Genomic DNA, 23,970 nt, shown 5'->3' on the forward strand with positions numbered 1-23,970 from the left:
GTTTGTATGCTATTAGTCACGCATTTTGGTCCTCGTGCGATCCAAACGTTTCGGGAACCCCGGGGTCCGGTTACGGTGAACTCGTCAAAACTCATAGTTTTGGCCTATTCCGGCCAGTTTTATATGCTATTACTCACTGATTTTGGGTCCCGCTACGATCCGAACGTTTAAGAAACCCCGGAGACCGGTTACGTGGAACTGTTGAAAACTCGCAGTTTTGGCCTATTCCGGCCTGTTTTGTATGATATTAGTCACTGATTTTGGGTCGCGTTGTGATCCGAACGTTTCGGAACCCCGGGGTCCGGTTACGGAGAACTCGTCAAAACTCGTAGTTTTGGCCAATTCCGACTAGTCTTGTATGCTATTAGTCATTAATTTTGGATCATAATGCCATCCGAGCGTTGAACCCCGCGGTCCGGTTAAGGGAACTCGTGAAAACTCGTAGTTTTGGCTTATTCCCGCCAGTTTTGTATGCTATTAGTCACTGATTTTGGGTCCCGTTGTGATCCAAACGTTTCAGGAACCCCGGGGTCCGGTTAGGGGGAACTCGTCAAAAATCACAGTTTGGGCCTATTGTGGCTAGTTTTGTATGCTATTACTCACTGATTTTGGGTCCCGCTGCGATACAAATGTTTCGGGAACCCCGGGGTCCGGTAACATACTAAACCTATTTGTTAGTATTCACGAACAAAGTACAAAAAATAGTGGTTTTGTATTGTTGAACTTGAGCAGTAGAAAATAAACCACACAGATGTCACAATTTCGTATGAAAATAGAACAATAGGTAGACTTGACCAGCAAACTCTGCATAGTGACACTGAGTCTTTTTTTACGGTTAACGAAACTGAACCTCGCACACAAGTAGTTGGAAGACGGTTTGATGCTCAACTAAGGCATGATCTAGGGTGCTTTTTGCATATTTCACACGGGAGGAGCTACCTATCACGCATGCATTCATCTTGTCCATTCCAACATGATCTAACACTCCAGGATCAATTGTAGCATCATACTGTCGTTTTTAGTCTTCATATAAATTTGTTCAAAGTCAAAGTATCTCTACTTTGATTAGATTTATAAAAAAAGAAATATCAACATTCATAATGCCAAATCAATATTGTTAGATTTATTATGAAATGAAGTTAGTTTCATAGTAGGAATTGACTAGGGAGCGGCGCCGCATATGTGCTCTCCGGTGCGACGACTGCTTGGGCCAATACGCACTAAAAGCCCGCAATTCCATGTCCCTTGGGCCATCTTCCCGCCGGGCCCGATGCGCGCGTCCGCATGGATGAGCTATCCGGTGACTAAAAAGCATACAACGCCTCAGACTGTCCACTCATACTAGGTTTGCCACTTAAAAAAAAGCAAAAAACACTTACAGAAGGCTGGCACTATATGTATGCACCTAAATAAAAAAATTGTTGTCACCATTATTATAAGTACGATTGCCAAGTTTTGCTGCAATACTTGCTTTCATGGTTGCCAGATTAATCATGTATCAAATTCTCATGAATATTTCATACGTTTTGTCATGCTTGTATACCCCTAATTGCCGTGAATATGCTTGTCATCCTAGACAAGCGTCGTTGCCATATAACATACACATGGTTGTTGTTTTTAAGCAAACATAATTGTCAGATATATTACATGTAGTTTGCATGTTTAAACTGGTGCAGCTGCCAACTTTAAGCGAAGGTATTTGCCAGATTCAAACAGTGGTGGTTGTGGGATTTAAGCAAAAAATAATATAATTGACCGATGAATCAGATTTAAGTGGGTAGTTGTCAGATATATATACACGTGGTTGTGAGGTTAAAAAAGATATAGTTGTCGGATTTAACACCTTGTTGGATTTAAGCTAAAATAAGAGCCTGTCTGGGACTGCTTCAATTCACCAAAATCAGCTTTATTTCATCAAATTCACTTTGGAGCAGTTTCATATAGAAGCTATAACCCTATCAAGAGAATGTTTTGCTTCCATCTAGCTCGGGCTTCAAGAATACTATAAAATTTGATGGAAAGAATCCATTTGATTGATTGAGGGGAAAGAAATGAAGGGGTATCCACTTACTGATGACAGTGGTGGATAATTTCCCCCTAACTCAAGCTTCTAGAGTTTTTTGGAACACCCTTTCAGGAGCTTCATAAAATCTTTAAAGTTTTACTCCAGATTCTTTTTTTTTACGGAGCGGCATATTATGGAGCTATCCCGTTTGGCTTGTCTTTTCTAAAGCAGATGAATTTTAAAGAGCAAAGTAGTCCCAAACAGACTCTAAGTACAATTGGCCGCTGGAAAAACATCGTACTTGCCACATTAAGTCTCAACGGATGAAGATAACTTACCAGATTAATTATCAGTTCTTCCCTAAGTTATATTATGCTCACATGCTTTTAACGCAACTAATGACTGGACCTGGAAGGGAAGATACGTGGGTGTTGTAATATTATATGCGTATAGTAAGCTGTAGCTAATCTCTTTAAAGAAAACCTGACATCTTTTGTTGTAGCGGGTCAACCTTTTGCATGCGAGCACCGATGAATGGTCGCACCAAATTTTACAATGATGTACGTCGGGCGCGATTTGTTGAACCAAACTCAATAGTCAACATTTTGCGGGCTCTGGATGAGGTGCGCGTGCGTGTAGTCCTGCCGCACGGGTCGACCTCCGTGCGCACGTTGCAATATAGATTTTTCCTTCATATTATACATTTACTATTTATAGATGTTGATATTTTTATATAAATTTGATCAAACTTTGTAAAATTTGACTTGATACAAATCTAATACTCCCCCGTCTCGGTTTATAAGTCATCTTACGAAACCAAATAATCTCAAAACACTAAGACGCAATGCATTAACTTTCACCTTGTTTTTTGTTTTTTTACTTGAATAAAGAAATCAACCAATAATAGATATGATGCATTATGTTTTTAATGACTTGAGACTAACTAGCACGACATGCACTGGTCAATTCATTGCATGCAATGATATTAATTAGCAAGTTAATATTATTTTTTCTTATTTTCCTTTCCATCTTAGTTGCATTACACAACCTAACATGACGACAGAGCGAGTACAAAGGACCGAAGAAAGTATTACTCATTAGCTATAATCAAAATATGAAGCAAGAGTACCTTTTTTTTTTGAAGAAAACAAGATCTTTATTCATTAGCTATAATCAAAACATCGTTTAAGAGTATCGATACAACTTCATCTGGTGGTTCATCAAACCAGTCAGAAGCCCTAGAAAATTTAGCTAATATAGCAAATTCATGAGCTACTTTATCAACTTCTCTATTACAATGTTCAAATCTACTAGCAACAAAATCACAAGCAAAATGGAAAACAGTCATAAAAAATTGTCGTCGCCGCTCCCGCAGATCGTCCTCCTTCTTCATTGTCTCAATAACCTTCATATTATCCGAGTTGATAATGAGACGATTACATCCCACCTTTTACGTCAGAGTTAGACCAAATCTAAGTGACATTGCTTCAACCATCAATACATCCGAACAATGGTCAATCTTGCTATTACCCCCGTAATGAAATGAAGAAAGTATTACCTAGTCTAAGTTACTCCCCACTATGACGGGCTTAAGAAGCTGTATCACCAGATGTATTCTCGTGCTCAGAAATAAAACAAGCCTACTTAAGGTTCTCCGCCGTGCTCATCTTAACCATCCATCGACGCTTGGTTTGCGATCAGACGGCCACGAGCGCGCCTCCAATCGACGAAAAGACACTAAAAACTGGACCCACCTGCCAGTCAGGTCCCGTTTCATCGGCGGCAGACCCCACGCGTCCCTGGTCGGGTCCCACTAGCCGCTTTCTTTCCCCACTCCAACCCGGCTCCGTGGAACCCGAAGCAAACCCCCGCACCGCACCCATCCATTCCCCAGTTCCGTTCCGACCCGGCTCCCTGGCAGGCGCAGGCGCTTCCGGAAGCATCCCCGAATCGGCGGCAGGCGATCGGGGGGTGTCGCCGGCGCTGGAGACGGAGATGGACGCGCCGGAGAAGCTGCGGTGGCGATTCCCGGACGGCGGCGTCACCGATCTGCTCGACGCCCGCAGTCTCCACGGCTCCCCCGTAAGCCCCCCCCTTGGAATGGCCGACCCCTTCCGTCCTCTCCGCGTTCTAGGCGTGGTGGCGCCTGTGCCTGTGCGCTCTTAGCTTTGGGGTGAAGTTTCTGGCCCGAAATGCCCTATTCGGCGGGATGGGTTCGCGTGGGCCAATCGCCGGTTGGCTCGTGAGCCGCGGGGGCTGGGGCCCGTGTCGCATTTCTCGGCCGGGGTTTCTCGACCGGGCTGGCATTTGGGAGGGTTTATGAACGTGAGGGATTCCATCGCTGGTTTGAGCCGTTCCTATGTTGGCACCGGGTTGGTGCGGATTATGGTAGCCTTTTTGATCAATTAGTTCGGGGTCTGCTGCAGTGCTGCCAAATAGCTCGACTGCTTGGAGTCTGAGAGCGATGCAGTTGCTTGTTGATGTATGTATCGGTTGGGTAATGTTGGTTCTGAAGTAATGTTATGTTGGTTCGCAGCTCTTGAGATGATTTTTTTATTCCGTGGGTAGATGCTTCTCTGGAAATTGGAATTGATTCTGAACACTGGGGGACGCCAGTATTACCTGTTTTATACTGTTATATGTGCAAGTGAGTTATTTATAATGTATGTAGGCGAAAGAATCAACAACCCTCCTAGTGTAGTTTTTTATGGTGTGGTGTTTTTAGGTTGTATTGTAGGAGAACAATATGGGCTGTGGCTAGTGAATTATTCCATTACTTGGCAATGTTATTGGATACCAATGTCTACTGTATTAGAAGTTGGAACTGTGGTTTGAGTTTGGGAGTTCATGATCTATGTGCTATGCTCCCGAGCCAGTTTCTTATCACTTTGACCTTGTTTCCGTATATGGTTTCCTTGAATGGAAACTGACTTTTTTTTTCTTTGCGGCAAGAATGGAAACTAGCGTGAGATGAATTCATAAGAACTAGTATTTTTTTTCAAAACCTCGTGTTGGATTCTTGGGCATTCTGCAGTTATGCCTGTTTTAATCACATTAGCAGTCATAGAATAATACCAATACATCTAGATACAATTAACCAATTTCTTCTTTTCCAGGACATTGGAAAGAGAATGCAGTTTCATTCTTCTCTAGTACAAAGGCTTGCTTTAGAAAAGGAGATTGAGGTATTTGATTTCTGTTGTTGTTTATATCTTATCATATATGCTAGTTTCCTCATAAGAACAGGGAGATTTGTTTGTTTCATGTGTTGGAATTTTTTTTTGCTTAGAAGGAAGCTGAAGTTGTGAAGTTCCTCGCTCTATCCTTGATTAATACTGGGATTGTCTTTTGGTTTCCTGTGCTATTTAACAGGGTCACGTAGGTTGCGTGAATGCTATTGCATGGAACTCAAGTGGCTCACTTCTGATATCAGGATCAGATGACACCAGAGTAAGTTTTTGGACGCCAATATCTCATCCATTATTCTCATACTCTCTGTAGCTGGTAGAGTTGCATGAACTCTTTACTTGTCTTGCAACATACTCCCTCCGTTCCTAAATATAAGTCTTTTAAGAGATTCCACTACGGACTACATGCGGGGCAAAATGAATGAATCTACGCTCTAAAATATGTCTATATACATCCGTATTTAGTCTTTAGTTGACTCTCTAAGAAGACGTATATTTAGGAATGGAGGGAGTATAATTTTTTTCTGCACTTATATTTACCTTTTTGTTACAACCTTAAGTGGAAAGCAATCTGAATGATATAACACAATCTTGAAGTTACAACCTTAACTGAGATATACCATTTTCTTGCAAAATAAATGTTGCTCAGAGCTAGAGGTGAAACAATCTTGAAGTTGAACATTTTCTATGTACATGATTTTGTTTCCAATGGTATATCCTTGGACTGGAAAAGGCCGGAGAGTTTGATGGTTGATTCAGTGTACTTCTGTAACAATACTTGTTTTGCAGGTTAACATCTGGAATTATGCTAATCAAGAGCTGTTGCATGAAATTGATACCGGACACTCAGCAAATGTATTTTGCACAAAATTTGTACCGGAAACATGTGATGAAGTAGTAGTTTCAGGAGCAGGAGATGCTGAGGTACAACCTTTTCTGGGATATGTTTTCACTTTTATCTTTCCCTGTTATCCTGAGGCATCCTTTTCAGGAGAAGTTTATTGATTCTTTTCCAGGTTCGTATTTTCAATTTGTCTCGTTTAAGTGGCATAAAGCCTAGGGAAATTTCCATGGAGCCAGCTGCAGTTTACCAATGTCACTCAAGGAGGGTCAAGAAACTAGCGGTAAGATCCTAGTCTTATGCTGAACGCCATGATTGGAATGTGGAACCGTAGAGCATGATGAATATGTGTCTTTGAATTGCATCTAAGTTTGACAAAGCGTTGAGGCTGTTCCTAAAATGTACACCCTTCTAGATTTTAGTATCTATTCGAGAAGAAGGAACAATGTCTTATTTTCAGATCTTCGCACTACTTGAGTTATGTTCTACTTACTGATGAATTAAGATTTCACACTGCCTGGTTCAACATTCATAATTATGTTTATCTGCAATATGTAGGTCGAAGTTGGCAACCCGAATGTAGTGTGGAGTGCAAGTGAGGATGGTACTGTAAGACAGCATGATTTTAGGGAATGCAGTTCCTGTCCTCGTGCAGGATCGGTTAATCAGGAATGCCGTAACGTGCTTGTGAGTATTCTATCTGTTGGGTTCCGCTTCTGATTCCACTTGAATTTAGCTTTTGTCCTTGAGAGCCAAATACAAGTGGCCACTTTTACTATGGTAGGACATTTTGTATTACTTTTAAATGTATCTATTTGTGCATCACTTTGCTATTTACCAGATAGGCTCAGTTGTATTCTAGCTGTTTGAATTTTGACTTGGTTCTCTGTTCTGTTCCATGAACCCTTGAATAAGAACTGACAGAACTAAGTGAGCCTATGTTGTCTTATGCTTGTGCATCACTTTGCTATTTACCAGATGAATGCACCTGTAATGCTTATGCGGACTATGGTCATATATTTAGTTTTAACTTTGCGACCAGCATGTTGTTGCTTTCAGTCACCTCCTCTTAGGATCGGTATGATCTCTTTGTTATTACGAGTCCTTTCGGAAATGCCATGATAAATACATCCATAGGATAAATGCTGGCTGTAAACTTAGCTTAGCTGGGTGTGGATTTTGTTTTGATTCGAGTTTCTATGTTACATGTGTTTTTGACAGCTAGATCTACGAAGTGGAGGAAAGAAGTCTTTAGCTGACCCCCCCAGACAACCGCTGGCGTTTAAGTCTTGTGATATTAGCTCAGTTCGTCCTCATCAGCTCCTTGTTGGTGGGAGGTAACTTGTTGTCATAAATTAGTCAGGGCATGACGGGCCTTGCCCTTCAACTTAAAAAACATCACCTCACAACTTGATATTTATGCAGTGATGTGTTTGCCCGGCTGTATGATAGGAGAATGCTTCCACCATTGAGCTCATGTCAGACAAGAAGGAAGCCACCACCTTGTATAAAAATGTTCTGTCCATTGCACCTTGCTGAGAATGTGAGTTTCCTCTTGTGCTTGAATAGTTTGTTGTGCTGTTCCAGATTGTGCATAGTAAAGGTGGCAGTAATTACTGCTTGCTGGTATCATATGGACTGCTCTTATATTTTAGAGCTGCGGGTGTGCTTTGACTTGATTATTTGAGAAAATACTTCTCTGAGTAGTTCTGATTTCTCCCAGAAATCGTGCTACAGTATTTGACATAGAATTGGCAACTTTGTCTAGTTGAATTCAGAATTCTGTTACCTGTTGCTTTCAAAGTGACTTTTCTTTACATACGTTGACATTCGACCTCTGCATTGTAATCAGAGGAAGTCAAATTTGCACCTTACCCATGTTGCGTTCAGCCCGAACGGGAACGAGGTTCTTTTGAGTTACAGCGGTGAACATGTATATCTATTTGATGTCGACCCAGGTATGATTGTTCAGCTCCCTTTGCGTATGTATCCTCATTTTTGATATCACACTTCTGCTTGCTTTCAGTCCACTGCCAGTGTTGGTATCTTTAATACTATACTGGTCAATCTGTATATATTTTCAGACAATATGAGTCCAGTGAGATACACAGCAGATGATGTACGTGATCAGTTATGTTCACTGCCTTTTCACAAAGAACCAAGAAAAAAAGAGCCAAAACGAGATAAGTTTCCAGCTAAGAGAAATTTGTGTAGGGTGAGCAATCTTCTCTCTGTGCATTTGCTTGGTTGCGCTTGCGCTTGCGCTTCTCACTTTCGTAAACATGGCCTCTTTGCATCACATTATCACATATGTTGCCTGGTCTGCGAGACATGAACTTCTCTGCCTTTCACGGCACCTGTTTCAGGTAGATATGTTGAAGAAACTTATGCAAGTCATGATAAAATCTTTGGAGACCGGCACAAACCTAATGCATGGCATTGAAGCATGCTGTGAAATACTCGAGGACATGGAATCTGATATTGATGATAGCACGAGGCATGATTGTTTGTGTACCCGTGCAGGATTGTACCTGAAGGTTTGCTATCATTTGTGTATTGGTTATTAAAATCTCTGTTCTGTAAAAAATACTGAACTTATGATTTACAGCGGAGGTGGAAAAATGATGTTTACATGGCTATTCGGGATTGCAACGAAGCAAGGAGTATTGACTTCGCATCATTTCAGGCACACTTGTTCATGGCTGAGGCACTGTTACAGGTAAAAATGTGTAATTATGTCAAAGATGCATGCTTATACTGCAAATAATGCTGTACCATCATACAAAATTGGTCTAACCCTAGTACCTCGAGTTGCTTTGCGCATGGTACCTCAAGTTGCTTTGCCTTTGTTAGGAGATTATAAATCAGTGTTCAAGCCTGTTTAGAATGTTCTGTTTGTGCTAGCTATTCTTTGTAAGATGTAAATGAGCATATTCTAAAGCAATTCTGGTTAGTTATATGCTTAGATCATACTGATTTGATCACACCTTTGGTTAATCATGTCTGATATGATTGGCTCCTTGTTATTCTATAAATGATGTATAGACTTATCCACAACCACATGCCTACCAATTGGTGCGTTTTGTTATCTCACTAGAATTCTTTATCTCCTAAATCCTCCCCCTTTAGTCTGGAGTGATGAATGAAGAGATGGTAAATCGGTACATTCTCCATCTCTTACAAATACGTGCTTTGCTTTTTGTAGTTAGGAAGACTGAAGGAGGCATGTGAATATGCAGAGGGTGCACATAGTCTTGTTCCACCAAATTCGGTGTCTGCAGAACAGGTGGAAAATATAAAGAAGCGACTTGCTGGTGGTGAGTTCATTTGACATAAAAAAAATTGTTTTGTCCCTCATAGCTGTACCATGTGAATTTATTATTTGGAGATTGTTATGTATTCACAGCTTCGCATGCTAAAAGATGGCCTCTCCAGTGCAGATAGCTCAGTAACCTGTTAATATTCCGTGTTCGGTAGTTATTTCTGTTAAGATGTTAGTGCTCACAATAAACATATAATATGCAAATGCACCAGTACTTCTATATATATAATATTTCATATTCATTTGCCATGTAATTTCTGCTGCCGCAGCTATTCGTAGACCCATTGTCTTTATTTTACAGCTTCAGGTATTGAATTTGAGGATTTGTTGAGATTGAGAATTCTATGATGCCAACGGATTCAATACTTGGTTGTTGCTTGTATCCAGAATATGTGATATGTTGCTGTTAATTTTTTGAAAGATCTGATGGATTTATGTTGTTCAAACAGCTGAACTTGAGAAAAATAAAAAAGATCAACAAGGAAATACTAACACTGATGCGCGGCATGGACGGTTACGGACATTGAGTGATCTACTGTTCAGATCAGATGGTAGTGTGTCATCGTCACTGGAGGGCCGAGAAGATTCAGATTTCGATGACGAGATGGAGTTAGACTTTGATACATCAGTATCGGGTGACGAAAGCCGTGATAGTGATCCAGGTGCTGTTCGAGGTAGCTTACGTCTAAAATTGCACCGCAGAGAGGATCAAACTAATGAACAGTCTGTTGGGAATGGATCAGCCGAGTCCACTTGTAATGGCGATTCTGCCTATGAGGTTCTTCCTTTCTCATCCTACTCTTTTATCTGAATGCTAGAGTCCCATACGGGATTCTCTTTTTTGCTGTCCTATATTTGTATACTAAGGCCCTGTTTGGGACTGTTCTGCTCCATCAAAAGCAGCTCCACTCCATCAAATCCACTTTGGAGCAGTTTCATACGAAAGTTGTAGCTTTTTCAAAGAGAACGTTTGGCTTTTATCCAGCTCCAGCTTCACTAATGGAAACTTTGGTGGAAAGGATCTATTTGATTGGATGAGAGGGGAGAAACGAAGGGGTATCCACTTACGGGTGGCAGTGGTGGGTAATTTCGCTCCAACTCCAGCTTCTACAATTTTATGAAGCACCTCCTAGAGAGCTTCATAAAAAACAGGAAGTTGGACCCTAGATTCTAGTTTTTTTGTGAAGCTGTATATCGTGAAGCTACCCCGTTTGGCTTATGTTTTCTAGAGCGGAGCTGAATTTTCTGGAGTAGAGCAGTCCCAAACAGGCCCTAAACATTGCATGGATTTAATACTAATCCTGTTGTGCAATGTAGCCGGATGTTGCCATTGATATGAAACAAAGATATGTTGGGCACTGCAACGTGGGGACTGATATAAAGCAAGCTAGCTTTCTTGGTGAACAAGGTTAGCCTATTAAGCTATTTCTTCTTGCGTGCATGTTCATTTTTTATTTAAGTCAATAGGCCAGCTATCAGCCGTTTGCATGATGGACTCTAGTAACAGAAGACATTGACCTTTCATGCAAGGCATTGAGCTGTATACCATTCATGCACATGTTGTTTGGTGTGGGCTTTTCCCTTTCCTTTCCGAATGAAAAAGCCCTTTGTGGTCGGTTTCTTATCATTGGGAATGCTTTCAGATTAATATAAGAAGTGCAAAACTTTTGCACATTCTCTAAAACTATGTTATCAAATACCCTTGGATGTTCAGAAATCAAATCATGAACCAATAGTGGTTAAACTACCCTAAATTGTGGTGTGGCATATAATTAGCTTACGCAAAATCACTTGCTTTAATTTGAATTTCCTTGATTTCATGCAAATTTACCAAATTATCACAAAAGTACACTTCTAAGAAAAGTTATCACCTAACCAGGCATTATTTGACATATATATATATATATATATATATCAAAATAACATATTTAATGAGTTCATGTTCTAGCTACTGCTATTATGAACCAGATCCACTTGTAAAGGCCATGTTAATTTTTGCCTGTTATATGACGACTGAGACGGAGCTGTCACGTTGGCCAATTGGCCAGGTGTGCCTCATTGCTCTGATGCTCCTCCGTGATTCTCACCCTTTTAACATCAACCGAGAGGTACATACTGATGTGTAGAGTTCATGCAGCGCTAAGATAATGTGTCATGCTGATCAAAGTTGGATGTGAACTCATTAGGGTGTAATTTTGCGATAGATATATCAAAACGGACCTGTAGTTTTGTCGAAAAACACAGCACAAGAGTGTAGTTTTGGGTAAAAGTAACTCTTAAAGCTTATTTTTGTGATAGTCTACTCAAAGTACGTGCAGACCATTAAATTTGTACTACAATTTATATATGTGCCTAATGCTGTATTGCTCTTACGATAGGGGATTTTATTGCCAGCGGAAGTGATGATGGTAGATGGTTCATATGGGAGAAAAGAACAGGAAGGCTTATTAAAATGCTTGCAGGGGATGGAGCTGGTAATTGCAATTTCATTTCTTACCGTGGCTATCCTTGAATACTGCTTCTCATGTGTGCCCCTATATCTTCTTTAGTTGTGAACTGTATACAGTCTCATCCCTATGATTGTGCTGTTGCAACAAGTGGAATTGACAATACAATAAAGGTATATGATCTTATCTTCTTTTTCCCTCTTGAATTACTTATAAATAATTTGACCTCACTATTCACTTGGTCTTTGTTTATGCTAGTTATGGACACCGGATGCAGAGGGTACTTCTATGGTTGATGGACCAGAAATTGATGTATTAAGTGCCATAGAGAACAATCAGAAGAAGTTATCCCGCACTCGTGAAACTTTGTTGTAAGCTGCCAAAACTTCCCTAGGAGTTTTTTGCCATATGCTATTTTGACTTGCAATTAAATTACCACAGCTATCATGTGCTTCCATGCTGTTTCTTCCGATCTGTCTACCAAGTTATATAGAAACTATCTACGTGCAGGCCTTTCGAGTTTTTGGAACGGTTTGGGGCGCATGAATTTGCTGAAGGAAGCATACATCCTTTAGAGTGTGCGCAGACTTGACCTACTATTGCTTGGTGTTGCTGAGGTACTGCTGTTTGCTGGAGATCTTAGGGCATTCCCAATATTTTACTCGGGCACAAATTGGATAAATACTCCCTCTGTTCCAAAATAAGTGCCTGGTTCACGACACTTATTTTGGAACAGAGAGAGTATGTATTGAGCTGGGTCACTGGATACAAATAACGTGAAACCTCACTTTTGCTCTGTGATTTCGGCCTTTTGATTTGTTTCTTCTTTCAGCTTTTCAGGAAAAGGGAGAAGGACATTTCATCCAAGTTATAAGCAACCAATGTTTAGGTAAGAATGAGATTGCAAGGTCCTGTTGCAATCATAGCCAGTGTTTTGCACACCTGCTTAGATGGTCTTGCAGGTGTGCTGGTATTGAGTTGTTGCTCGAGATGTGAATAGACGGTAAAATGTTGTTTGTTGGTACATTGTGTGGATCCATTCACTTGTACAGATTGTAGAAAGGCCAAGTCTTGTAATAAGTAAATCATTTGTACATGCTTCCATATAGAGCCGTCTGCTCTCACGTTCTGCTGGTTTGTTAGTTGAGCCCTAGGGGCAAAGGTCGGCGACTTGGATGCGACTTCGTTGGGCAAGTCTACTGATATTAGTATTACAGATGAGATCCCGGGTAGAGGCTACGGGAGAGACATACTGTGTGCTGCTTTGTTCTTCCTTGTGGTTTACTTATTTTGTTGGTCAGTTACACGCATGAATGGTTAGTTCCGTGTAAGTGACGTGATACAGCAGAGACATTGCCATCGACAATTCAGCCTACGTCCTAGGTTGAAGTGGTAAAGTGGGTAGGCAACACGATTGAACACACAAAGGCGAAGTGGACGTGTTTCTCTAGACAAGAGTTGGAAGTGCGTTTCGTTCTCCTGCAAGGAACCACAGCGACGCTAGGCTGTCTCGGCTTGTGTTTTATATAAAAAAAATAAAATCTTTTGCGCTGTCCGCGGCAAGGCCGCCGGCGTTTTGATAATGCCAGTTTCTCCGGGTGCGGAGGCCCTCCGGTACGTTCTCCGCCCCAGTTGCATCCGTCGGCTCGTATACAATGGAAGCAGGTCTGGCCGCACCGCACAGGGTCCAGCTGCAAGTATATTAGAATGTCCGAGCCTATCACCAGGTAACCAACAGTACGTTACGTGTACTACTTTTATATAGATATATATATAGAGTAGGACCAAGCAAAGTAAAGCAAACCAAATCAGCGCCCTATCACTAGTGGCCGGAGGCCTATAATCCAGAGGTTTTGCTTTAATGATGTCTCAATCGCGCCATCCCCATCCAGCCCGTGTCCAAGAGGGATTTTTTCACGATTTTGATCCATGGGATGAAAGTATTGCACGGAATGAACTCTTACTGAAACCATTTCACGATCTGACCTTTTTTGAAACGCCAGAGCCCGTGACGTTGCAGGCGCACATAGAAACGTCAGTCTAATATGGCGTTGCAGACACACATAGAAACGCCAGTCTAATGTGGCGTTGCAGACGCACATAGAAACGCCAGTCTAATGTGGCGTTGCAGTCCCACTCAAACGCCAGTCTAACGTGGCGTTGCAGGCAACACGTGAAACGCCATGGTCCATGGCGTTTCAGCAGTACACATGTTGCTGGCAGCATGCCGTGGGCTGGCTGGATGTCGTCGTTGCGTTCCATAGTGGGTCTGCAACACCAGCACTGTTGGCGTTTCACAATCGGCCTGCAACGCCACACTAGACTGGCGTTGCAAGAAAGAAAAAACGCCAGGTAGACAGGCGTGTCAATGTTGGACAGCACGCCAGCACTGTTGGCGTTTTACAGTGGGTCTGCAACGCCACTGTAGACTGGCGTTGCAAAAAAGAAAAAAACGCCACGGTAGACAGGCGTATCACTGTAGGGCAGCAACGCCACGGTAGACAGACGTTGTATAATGGGGCAGCAACGCCACGGCTTGTGGCGTTTTTAAAAGGGTCAGATCGTGAAATGGTTTCAGATCTGGTTTATTTTGTGCTCATGTTTAGAAAAAAGGTTAAAACAGTGAAAAAATCCGTCCAAGAGATCCAGCGCGAGAGATGAAAACCACCCTCGTGGTAATCGCGTCGACTTTGTTGAATTTTGCCCCCTATATAGATCAGGATGCCCTACGCCGTATCGCAGACGCACAGCCTTCTTTCTACTACTACCAAAACGACTTCCTTTTATGCAAAGAAGAAAAGCGAACTTCTTCGTAAAAAAAAAAGAAGAAGAAGAAGAAGAAAAGCGAACCGGTTCAACAAAAAGAAGAAAAGCGGACACCCGAGTGCCGATCCCTCGTCTGCACGCACTCGCTCGGTCCACGTCTCAGCATCGCAGCCTTCAGCGAGACTCGTCGAGGCTTATTACACGTACACAGAAGGAAAAGGAAAAAAAAATACAAGGAAAGTCAAAGGCCAACGCTTCACGTATGGAGTACGCGCGCGCGCGCGCGCGCGCACGCAACGCATCACGCCAATATACTAGGAAAAGAAAGAAATCGTCGTCTCGCCGTGAAGCACTTGCCTGTCGGTCCGGCCCGGCCTCTCCCCATCCGCTGGCTGGCTGGCTGGCTGGCTGGTATTCCTACCCACACGCGACAAAGTACGGCCACTGGGTCCAGGCGGGCCCCACGCATCACCTGGTATCCGATTGGCTGTCGCGGCATGCATGCCTATATAGTCAAACAAAACACACACACGCACACGCACACGCACCGACCCCCCGCCGTCGCTCATGGCCCCCCCCCTGTTTCCACCGGATTTACGGAGGCTGCCATCGCTTGACCTCCCAGGGTCTACCGGCAGGAGACCGTCGCCTGTGACCGACGGGTGGCCCGCCGGCGAGGAGGGCCCCGCATGTCGGTGAGGGACGGCGCAGATGCGCGTGGCGTTAGGGCGGGCCCACGTTTTTGTCCCGCCGTCCAACGAAGACCGTCCACCCAAACGCAATTATTCCTTCGAAGGGCAGGGGCTTGGTTTAGCCCCTCGATGTCCTCCGGTTTCACAGCTTTGCCACTGGAAAACGACGAGCTATTTTTTTTTGTGTTTTTTTTTGCGAGTTTTGTTTTTTTGCGCTTGTTACTCTGGCTGTTTGGTGTTTTGGTCCTTGTAAGGTGTGATATTCAGAGAACTGGCGGAGACATACCAGCGTATTGTATTTTTTCACAACGCAAGCGTGACTTTTCTACGTCGTGGACCTCCTCATCTAAGCTCAAACCTCACATTATTCTGGAAACAAGAAGATTACATTTCCGCGCACAAGCAAAATAAGTGTGGCACCAGGTATTTGCATGTCTTTGTTCTTTATACCTTGTGCTATAATTCTTGCCAAACGTGTATATATGGTTATGGTTAGATTTGAAGCGTGCAAGGGTCAAGTGTTTGAGTCGAAAACGTAAAACCGGACATATAAAGGCATCATAGGGTAAGGAAAACATAAAACTAGACATACGATCACGAAGGGGACGATCCGGCCGCCCATGACATGGCTGACAGAGTGACCGGACCGTGCGTGTTGCCATGGTCTAGATGCATCTGATGGCCTCGGCAAGCTTTGTCGTTGATTATACTGCGTCGATTTAGTACATGCGAAGGAGCATCCGTAATCATGCTCAAGGAATACATGTATTCATCACTCAACCACGTTAATAAGTATCATCTCTTCATGTACTCTCCCTGGTGGTTTAATGGCGTAAACTCTAACACCCTGAAGCTAAGAAAACACAATGATCTTATGGGGAAGACGTGGAATCAACTAAGATAGATGAGTTTATAAACAACTTAATGTGCACTGGTTGCGCCCATGATAACACACCTATGACCATGAGAATACGATTAGTAATGTCGCGTTGGTACTCATTCATCGTTTATACAATATATGTTTTTATCAATAACAACTCCTCTTTAGGAGAAAAGTTTCTTGTCATCCGATAATATCCACTATTTTTTGTGTTGAAAATTGTATTACTCTTCACATAATGTTCGTATAGTCAGCAAGAGCTAGCTCTAGAACAACATCCGGGCTAGAACCAACCAAAGTCATGGTTCGACCTTCAATTCTAGCAAACTTAGCTAAGCTATTGGGATCCTTATTTCGAGTGATACAATCATCGCAAAAAAAAATGAGTAATACAAGAATCATGAAGACACATAAGGTGCTCGATCCCCTTAACTATAGAAGAATAAATCGATCCGTCCAATTCCTTCGTCTGGATCAATTTGAGTGCAATGATAGAATCCATCTCCATGATGATTGGTAGGCCACTTCTTTGGATTCCAAATGACAGTCCTTCCATGCACACACACAATTCGGCTTCCAATGCTTTTGTGACAGGAACACAATTCTCTGTAAGAGGAGAAGACCTTTGTCGTTCCGTAGCACCATATCAGTTCATGTTTTGCCATCCTCGTCATAAGAACCATCTATGTTCAGCTTAACCTCAAACATCACCGGTTTTTGTAGAAATCCATTTCAAAGTGTATGTCCATGGAAGAAATTAATGATATAGAATTTTACAACTAATAAAGATAACTTTTATTGCGAGAATTGATAGAGGTATCAATGGCCATTTTTTATTTTTCTTTGCGCAAAGGGGACTGGGTAAAACCAACAAAGTAGCTGAAACCAAATTTTCCTCAGTTTAGTGAAGAGCCTCCGCAAAAAACCATAAACTCCAAGGTCCAAAACGCAAAAGTTAACTCACACAAAGTGAAAAAAAAAACACCAGGACAGCGTTACATGTCCGCCATGAGGGACGAGGCGGAGGAGGACAAAAGAGGGCAGCTTCCACAAGATCTTGAGATGTGTGAAGGCTGCAGACAACGCATCAGCTTATTAGCCAAGCAGCGCCCCCACCACCATCCTCCTTCATTCCTCTTCCCAGACCTGCCACAGGATTATTTGCCAAGCACGAACGATCGGAATCGATCTCATGCCGCAGCTGCTCCACCCATCCATCTGAGATCGATCGATCCCCGGGGCTGTATAGTTTCCATGGGGAGCGACGGCAAGCCTGGTCCGGGTTCCGCCGCCGAGGCCCCCGTCTGCTGCATGTGCGGCGACCACGGCCTCCTGCCGGAGCTGTTCCGCTGCGCCGCCTGCTCCCTCCGCTCCCAGCACACGTATGTATCTTGTTTATCCCTTTCTGTCCCTGCATATGCGTGATTAGAAGTGCTTATTTTGGATTTACTTGCATGGATATTCTTGGATACGGGGATAGCTAGGTTAATTGGCAACGACGGCTGGTTCGTGAAACTGGAGGAAATATTATTCTCTTCTGTGAAATCGTTCTAACCGATGACACATCATAACACAAACATGTGCACATGGAATTAGCTAGCTAATACACCAGCATACGCAAGCATTAATTCACCATTAATACTATACTGCATCGTCATCTAACTTTGAATCCCCAGTACGCACATAAGTACTACAGTAGTACGTACTTGTAGTGTACTCATGGATCATCTACTTAAATTCATCTAGCTTTGAAGTAGGAGTAGCACACAATGCCATCAGTCAACGGATTAGTTTCGTGCTTGGAATTGGATTCATCTGAATCAGAACTGTTCAATGCCATCCCCTTTTGAGTTTCCATTGGTATATTTGAGGACACGTTTGGCATACATATATATCATTTTCGCCACCCTGTGCCCGGCCCGCCCCCTACACCCAGCTAATTAATTTGTTCCGACTTTCTGCACGATTCGACCGAGAATTCGTCAACAAAATGGGGCCGGCCAAGACCCAAGAGATATACACACATCCGATCGATGTTGATATAAAGCTGTACGGTCGCTGTACCCTGTATAGACTAGCCGGCTGGTTCAGTCATCTGCATCGATCGGTCGCCATTGTTCAGTTTTCTGATCTTTCATGTGTCTACCATCTGAAAATGCGTGCGACAGTTCATGCAATAACGTTTTGTACATGCATGCACTTCATGTGTATCTACACGTTTCTAACTTCTTTTTCTAGATCAGATGTATGTATATAGACGTAATTTAGTGTGTTTATTCACGTATTTCAGTTTGTATATAGTGGTATTGAAATATCCAAAACATCTTATATTTGTGAATGGAGGGATTAATTGCCTAGCAACTAAATGTGTACACACGGTCATGTGTCACGTCAGGTACTGCACGGATAGGTACCCCAAGGCGGAGGCGTACGGCACGTGCAACTGGTGCCTGAGAGCAGGCCAAGAAAACGGCGGCGCCGCCACTCCTAGCCCGGCGAGATCAACCTTCAAAGCGCCCGCGAGGCCGCCACCGGCCGCTCACTGCGGCGATGTCCCGGCTTGCAGCAGTGTCAGCAGATCGTTGCCGGGGAAGGTTGCGGCTCGCGGCGACTTCACCGGGGAGCTGAACAAGCCTATCAAGAAGCAGCAACAGCGGCGGCGGCTCCTGCTGCAGCGTTCGGCGTCTGACCTGAGCAGCGGCGTCCGTGCCATCCGCGGCGCCGGCCCGCCCTCTCCTGGCGTTGGCCGGGGAAGACCGAGGGTGCGGAGGTACAAGCTCTTGGAAGAGGTCATCAGTAGCTAGCTGAGCGAGAGCGACGTGCATGCGTACATGGTTTAGCTTTTGTTTTTGTGGATGACGCGTGCGTATTTAAGCATGCAAGTATACATGTATGTACACGTAGACACAAGCAAGTGCGGCGCTGGGGTTCTAGCTGTCCTGTATGTGATGATGAGTTCTGATTCCTCTACTTGTTAACACGACGAGTTGCTAATATAACATGCAGCTCGATTATTCGCTTGATTGCGGGTTTAGACTTTAGAGAGAACCTCCTAATGTAAAGGGAACGGCTTATTATGAGTATGTGTGCATGCATGCATGCAAAGGGCAGCATTCTAAGCCTCTTTGATTCAAAATGATTCAGAAGAAGTTCACGAAATGTAAACCCCAATTCGTGTTTTATCCCCAATTCCTATATTGATCTGTAGATTTGGAATCCTTTGGATAAATGCATATATGTACATGACCTTTCTGCATAGGAAACATTTCTTGTCTCGTATCGTAAAGGCCTTAACGGTGTGCGTTTGATGAAAGATGGTGATGCTAACATTAAGAATATTCCACAATGAGTTGTAAACACGATATACATTAGTTGAAGAGGAACAATGGCTGGGTCACATACCACAAGTTAAAGGAGGTCACACCCACTTTCAGAGTGCCAATGGTAGAGGTGAGACCCAGACTAAGGACTTCAATTGGAAATAACCTAAATGCAGAGCAGGTGGACTTGACGGGCATAGATGACCCCATCACTGACGAGGAGATTAAAAACGCCATTGACGAGATGTAGGCTGACAATGCCCCTGGGTGTATTTCTTCGGTATACATGTAATCCTTTGAAAGAAATACACACTCATGTCATTTTCACCTAGGAACATTTCTTGTCTCGTGTATCATAAAATTCCTAACGGGAACCTCGGTGGCAACTGAGGGGCCGAGGTTAGCGCATAAGTTGTGACGCCGTCATTGATGATGTACAAACGATTGCGCAAATCAGTTACTCCCTCCATCACAGTTTATTAGACGTCGTTCAGAGGGCTCTGGGACCAAGATGATTTTCTATTGGAAGGAAAAATCGCGCCGGTAAGCTGTAGAAACGCCTAATGAAACGCAGAACCGACGCTTAGTAATCTCCACGTCCAGTAAACGCTGCATGCAATTTCCTTCTTCTCTCTCCAACGCTGCATGCAGTTTCCTTCTTCCTCCCCGCGCGTTTCCTTCTTCTCCCGCGTGCAATTTTCCTTCTGCGCCGCGCGTGAGTTTCCTTCTTCACCGCGCGCTACTTTCCTTGTGCGGCGCGCGCCGCGCGCGCGAGTTTCCTTCTGCGCCGCGCGCTACTTTCCTTTTGCAGCAGCGCGCTCTAGTTTCCTTCCGAGAAAATTGGTTATTTGCCATTTTCAATACCTGACTTCGCAAAATTGTCACTTTCAACGTTGGCTTCACAAAATTGCCACTCTGATCGTTGGCTCCTTGATTACCATACCACTTCTCTCTTTTTAGTGATTTCCTTTTTCTTTTTTACATTTATAAGCATAAGAAAAGACCAAACTATCCCTAATTGTACATACATCTGATTATCTGTATGGAGCTGGGAAGAACAAGCTGGTGACCGCCCGACCGACCGCCCCGCCCGAGAGACACATTGACAGTCCTTTTCAGAAAGTGGAAGAATAGCAGCATTATACCGTCCAGAATCCATGTATAAGGCGTCGACGAGATCGACGGCAGACGACGTTGACGAGAGCGTCAACGAGATCAGCGGCAGACGACGTTAACGAGAGCGTCGACGAGATCGACGACAGACGACGTTGACGAGAGTGTCGACGAGATCGGCGTCACGACGTTGACGAGATCGACGACGCACGACGTTGAAGAGATCGGCCGCTGTGTATAGGCGATTGGTGGCGGCAGCATACACGTTGTATCAATCAGGAGATCTCATCAATCAGAACGTGTAGTACGTGAACATATAATCAGAGGTAGTTTGGTATTTTCCTGTGTTTATAAATGTAAAAAGATAAAATAAAATCACTAAAAGGAGGGAAGTGGTATGGTAATCAAGGAGCCAACGATCAGAGTGGCAATTTTGCGAAGCCAATGTTGAAAGTGGCAATTTTGCGAAGCCAGGTGTTGAAAATGGCAAATAACCAATTTTCTCTTTCCTTCCGCGATCGTTTCCTTCTTCTCCCCCGCTTTATAAGTAGCTATGGCGGAACAGACGAAACAGACGACGCTCATCTTCTCTCCTCGGTCCAATGGTGACGACGCAACAAGGTCAATCAGATCGCCGGCTTCCTCCTCTTGGACTCCGTGGGCTTTCTAGGGTTGCTTTCCAACCGAGAGCGCCGCTGCCCGGAGGACTTCCTCCTCTTGGTCTCACCGGACGAGCGGGAGTTGCATCCTTCTCCATCGACACGGCCGGTTTCGACCATCTTCCTCCTCCAACGACTTTGCCTCGACGGCGCGTTGGATGTGATGAATGGAGAGAACACAACTGGTTCGGGCATTGGGTACCGAGGAACTGGATACAACCCAAATTTTGCCCATGCCGACGAATACCCTCCTAGTCAAGAGGCTGTACAAACCCAAAAACAACCAATTGATTTGAGTAAGCATATTTAGAGCATAGTTTTGTTTCCATATTTTTTGTTTATCTAATTATTTTTTCAACGAATCTAGATGTTATGTCGAACAAGGAGACAAGAAGACAGTACAATACAGATGAAAAGCGTCACATATATGTTGAGATCATTGCCCGTAATGGTACGGGTATAAGGTTGAAGCATGGAGTTTCTAAAGCTGTTGCACTAGCGTGTGACTGTCCTAGGAGGATAGTGCAAAGGGTATGGCAGGAGGCTAAAAAAGGTGGCGGTATTACTGGGGTAAAAAACAATTGAAATCTCAAATCAGGAAGGAAGAAGATTAATTTCGACATAGATGCATTGGAGGCCATCCCACCTGGAGAGAGAACAACATTAGAACAAGTTGCTGGACATTTGAACTTGTCAACTACCACTATTTGGCGGAGGTGAGCGTTGTCAATTTTCTACATGTCAACATTCTTTTATTATATGGAGGTGAGTGTTGTCAACGAGATATTTTTTATATTTTGCTGTAGGTTGAAGATGAAGGAAATGAGACGAAGAACAAGTGAATTGAAGCCTTCTTTGATTGCTGCAAACGAAAGGGCTCGTGTGGAGTATGCTCTTATGCATCTTGAGCGAAGTAGCCTAACATCCCAAGGCGATATTAATCCCACATTTAGGGCTGATATGGATGTGGTTCATATAGATGAGAAATGGTTTTATCGCACGCGGAAGACCTGGAACATGTATTTGAGTCATAGAGAGGAGTCACCACACCGGGAATGTAAACATAAAAACCACATTCAAAAAATTATGTTCTTGTCCGCAATGGCTAGACCAAGGTATGATGCTCAAGGCAATTGTGTATTTGATGGCAAGATTGGGGTTTGGGCTTACACAGAGTGGGTGCAAGCAAAAAAGAAGAGTCAAAATAGGTTGGTACTTGTTCTTGTTACTACTCCTACTTTCTGTTAAATTTTTATATGCACATTATTTACATGTTCTTTATTTCTATATTCTTAGGTTGAGGGGCATGGGAGTTGAAGCCATGCGATAAAGTGGACAGGGAGAAAAGTCGGGAGTACTTAGTGAAATACGTACTGCCGACTATAAAGGAAAAGTGGCGTGAGAGTGACAGATGGAACACCATCTACGTACAGCAGGACAATGCAAACCTCACATGTTGATATCGGGTTCGAGTAGGTTTGGAGTACCCTTGCACGTTGACGCAAAACTTCATCTTCAACCGGCCCTTCGACCTCTTGCTCTTGCACCACCTTGAGCACGCCTATCACCTCCTCCACGGCAGGAACCTCGAGCACGCCTAGCACCTCCTCCACGGCTGGAACCTCGAGCACGCCTAGAACCTCCTCCACGCCATCCATGGAGTCCATCGGTTTGGGTTTGTGTGTCACATGGACTCCTAGCATCTCCATCGTGTGGGGTTTTATATCCTGCTATCTATACATGTAGAACGTGTGAATGAGAAGGAGAGAATGTGAATGAGAATGAGAAGGCCGAGGATGTGCATGCAACCAGGTTGTGTGAATGCTTAGGAGAGAAGGAAAGAGGGAGAGGAGGCATGCATATTCTGTTCACACTTGCGGACAAGAACGACACACTTGCATGCAACCATGCGTGTGAACGCCACACTTGCATGCGGATGGAGTAAACACAAAACGTCCTAATTAATACAGTAATTAATGTTATGCGTCTTATTTCCTTCTCATTCTGAAAAATCCTGATTTTGGAGATAGGCCTAATATACTGTGATGGAGGGAGTAGCACTAATGGGTTGGAAGGGAAAAGCCCATACTTTAGATGTGTATATACCATTGCCAGTCTTCTATGATATATATGTTTGGTAGTCTGCATTTGTGTCCTAGTACAACTTGCTGAGTAGAAACAGTCTAAAAAGCCAAGTTCTGCACCGGTTTGGTAGCCTGCACATGGCATCCCCACATCAGGCCACCAATCCCTCATGCATTTGGTTGCATGCTAGAGATGTGTTGATGCACTACACCTCGTTTAGTTGCACACATCCATTCCGGTGTAGTAACCTTGTACCTCATGTGGCGAGCTTACATATGCCATCCTAACATACTAAACATGCTCTGACCATCGAGCTATTACGACATCTACCACAGTACCCCAACTGTGGTTTGGAAATTCCGTCTGATCGAAGAGGTTTAGGAACTTGATTACAATGTAATAGGATACTCTCACAACAAAGAGTTGAAATATAAGCACAAAAGAGAGTTGATCTTCAATTGTACATGTGTTGTATCCATGTTCAAAACCAAGTTTCAAATAATGTATCTCATGTGCTGAATATTTTGAAGATTAATGTATGTCATGTGTTGTTTTTCTTAAAAATGGACAAAAATTCAATTATAAATTCAACTATGTGTTTCGTCCAAATATCATCACCTTATCTTGAAATATGAAATGGATATGTCCATGA

The 23,970-nt window shown here is 43.4% G+C and overlaps 2 protein-coding genes across 2 annotated transcripts; both read left to right on the forward strand.

The window, feature by feature from the left end:
• The first annotated feature begins 3,864 nt into the window (after positions 1-3,864).
• LOC123449658 (protein ALTERED SEED GERMINATION 2) lies at positions 3,865-12,905 on the forward strand. The gene is made up of 20 exons (XM_045126948.1): positions 3,865-4,087; positions 5,122-5,190; positions 5,378-5,455; positions 5,983-6,117; positions 6,210-6,317; positions 6,593-6,721; positions 7,256-7,371; positions 7,460-7,577; positions 7,887-7,992; positions 8,119-8,249; positions 8,401-8,571; positions 8,643-8,753; positions 9,240-9,351; positions 9,806-10,134; positions 10,674-10,764; positions 11,735-11,830; positions 11,906-11,976; positions 12,062-12,174; positions 12,314-12,420; positions 12,636-12,905. The coding sequence occupies exons 1-19, from the start codon at positions 4,001-4,003 to the stop codon at positions 12,393-12,395; spliced, it is 2,253 nt and encodes a 750-aa protein (XP_044982883.1). The 5' UTR covers positions 3,865-4,000; the 3' UTR covers positions 12,396-12,420; positions 12,636-12,905.
• A 4,229-nt stretch (positions 12,906-17,134) lies between these two features.
• On the forward strand, positions 17,135-19,300 carry LOC123447156. The gene is made up of 2 exons (XM_045123736.1): positions 17,135-17,523; positions 18,537-19,300. Exons 1-2 carry the CDS (start codon positions 17,141-17,143, stop codon positions 18,943-18,945), a joined length of 792 nt encoding a protein of 263 aa, XP_044979671.1. The 5' UTR covers positions 17,135-17,140; the 3' UTR covers positions 18,946-19,300.
• Positions 19,301-23,970: the final 4,670 nt, after the last annotated feature.

The sequence above is a fragment of the Hordeum vulgare genome, chromosome 4H, assembly GCF_904849725.1.
Source record: "Hordeum vulgare subsp. vulgare chromosome 4H, MorexV3_pseudomolecules_assembly, whole genome shotgun sequence".
Classification (NCBI taxonomy): Eukaryota; Viridiplantae; Streptophyta; class Magnoliopsida; order Poales; family Poaceae; genus Hordeum; species Hordeum vulgare.

What these genes read in the sequence shown, in the direction of transcription:
- LOC123449658 (XM_045126948.1), top strand. Translation starts at nt 4,001, where the DNA reads ATGGACGCGCCGGAGAAGCTGCGGTGGCGATTCCCGGACGGCGGCGTC. An exon ending in CTTTAGAAAAGGAGATTGAG is followed by an intron (nt 5,191 to 5,377) that starts GTATTTGATTTC and finishes GCTATTTAACAG; the next exon opens with GGTCACGTAGGTTGCGTGAA. An exon ending in AAAGAAGCGACTTGCTGGTG is followed by an intron (nt 9,352 to 9,805) that starts GTGAGTTCATTT and finishes TTGTTCAAACAG; the next exon opens with CTGAACTTGAGAAAAATAAA.
- LOC123447156 (XM_045123736.1), top strand. Translation starts at nt 17,141, where the DNA reads ATGTCCGCCATGAGGGACGAGGCGGAGGAGGACAAAAGAGGGCAGCTT. An exon ending in TCCCTCCGCTCCCAGCACAC is followed by an intron (nt 17,524 to 18,536) that starts GTATGTATCTTG and finishes GTGTCACGTCAG; the next exon opens with GTACTGCACGGATAGGTACC.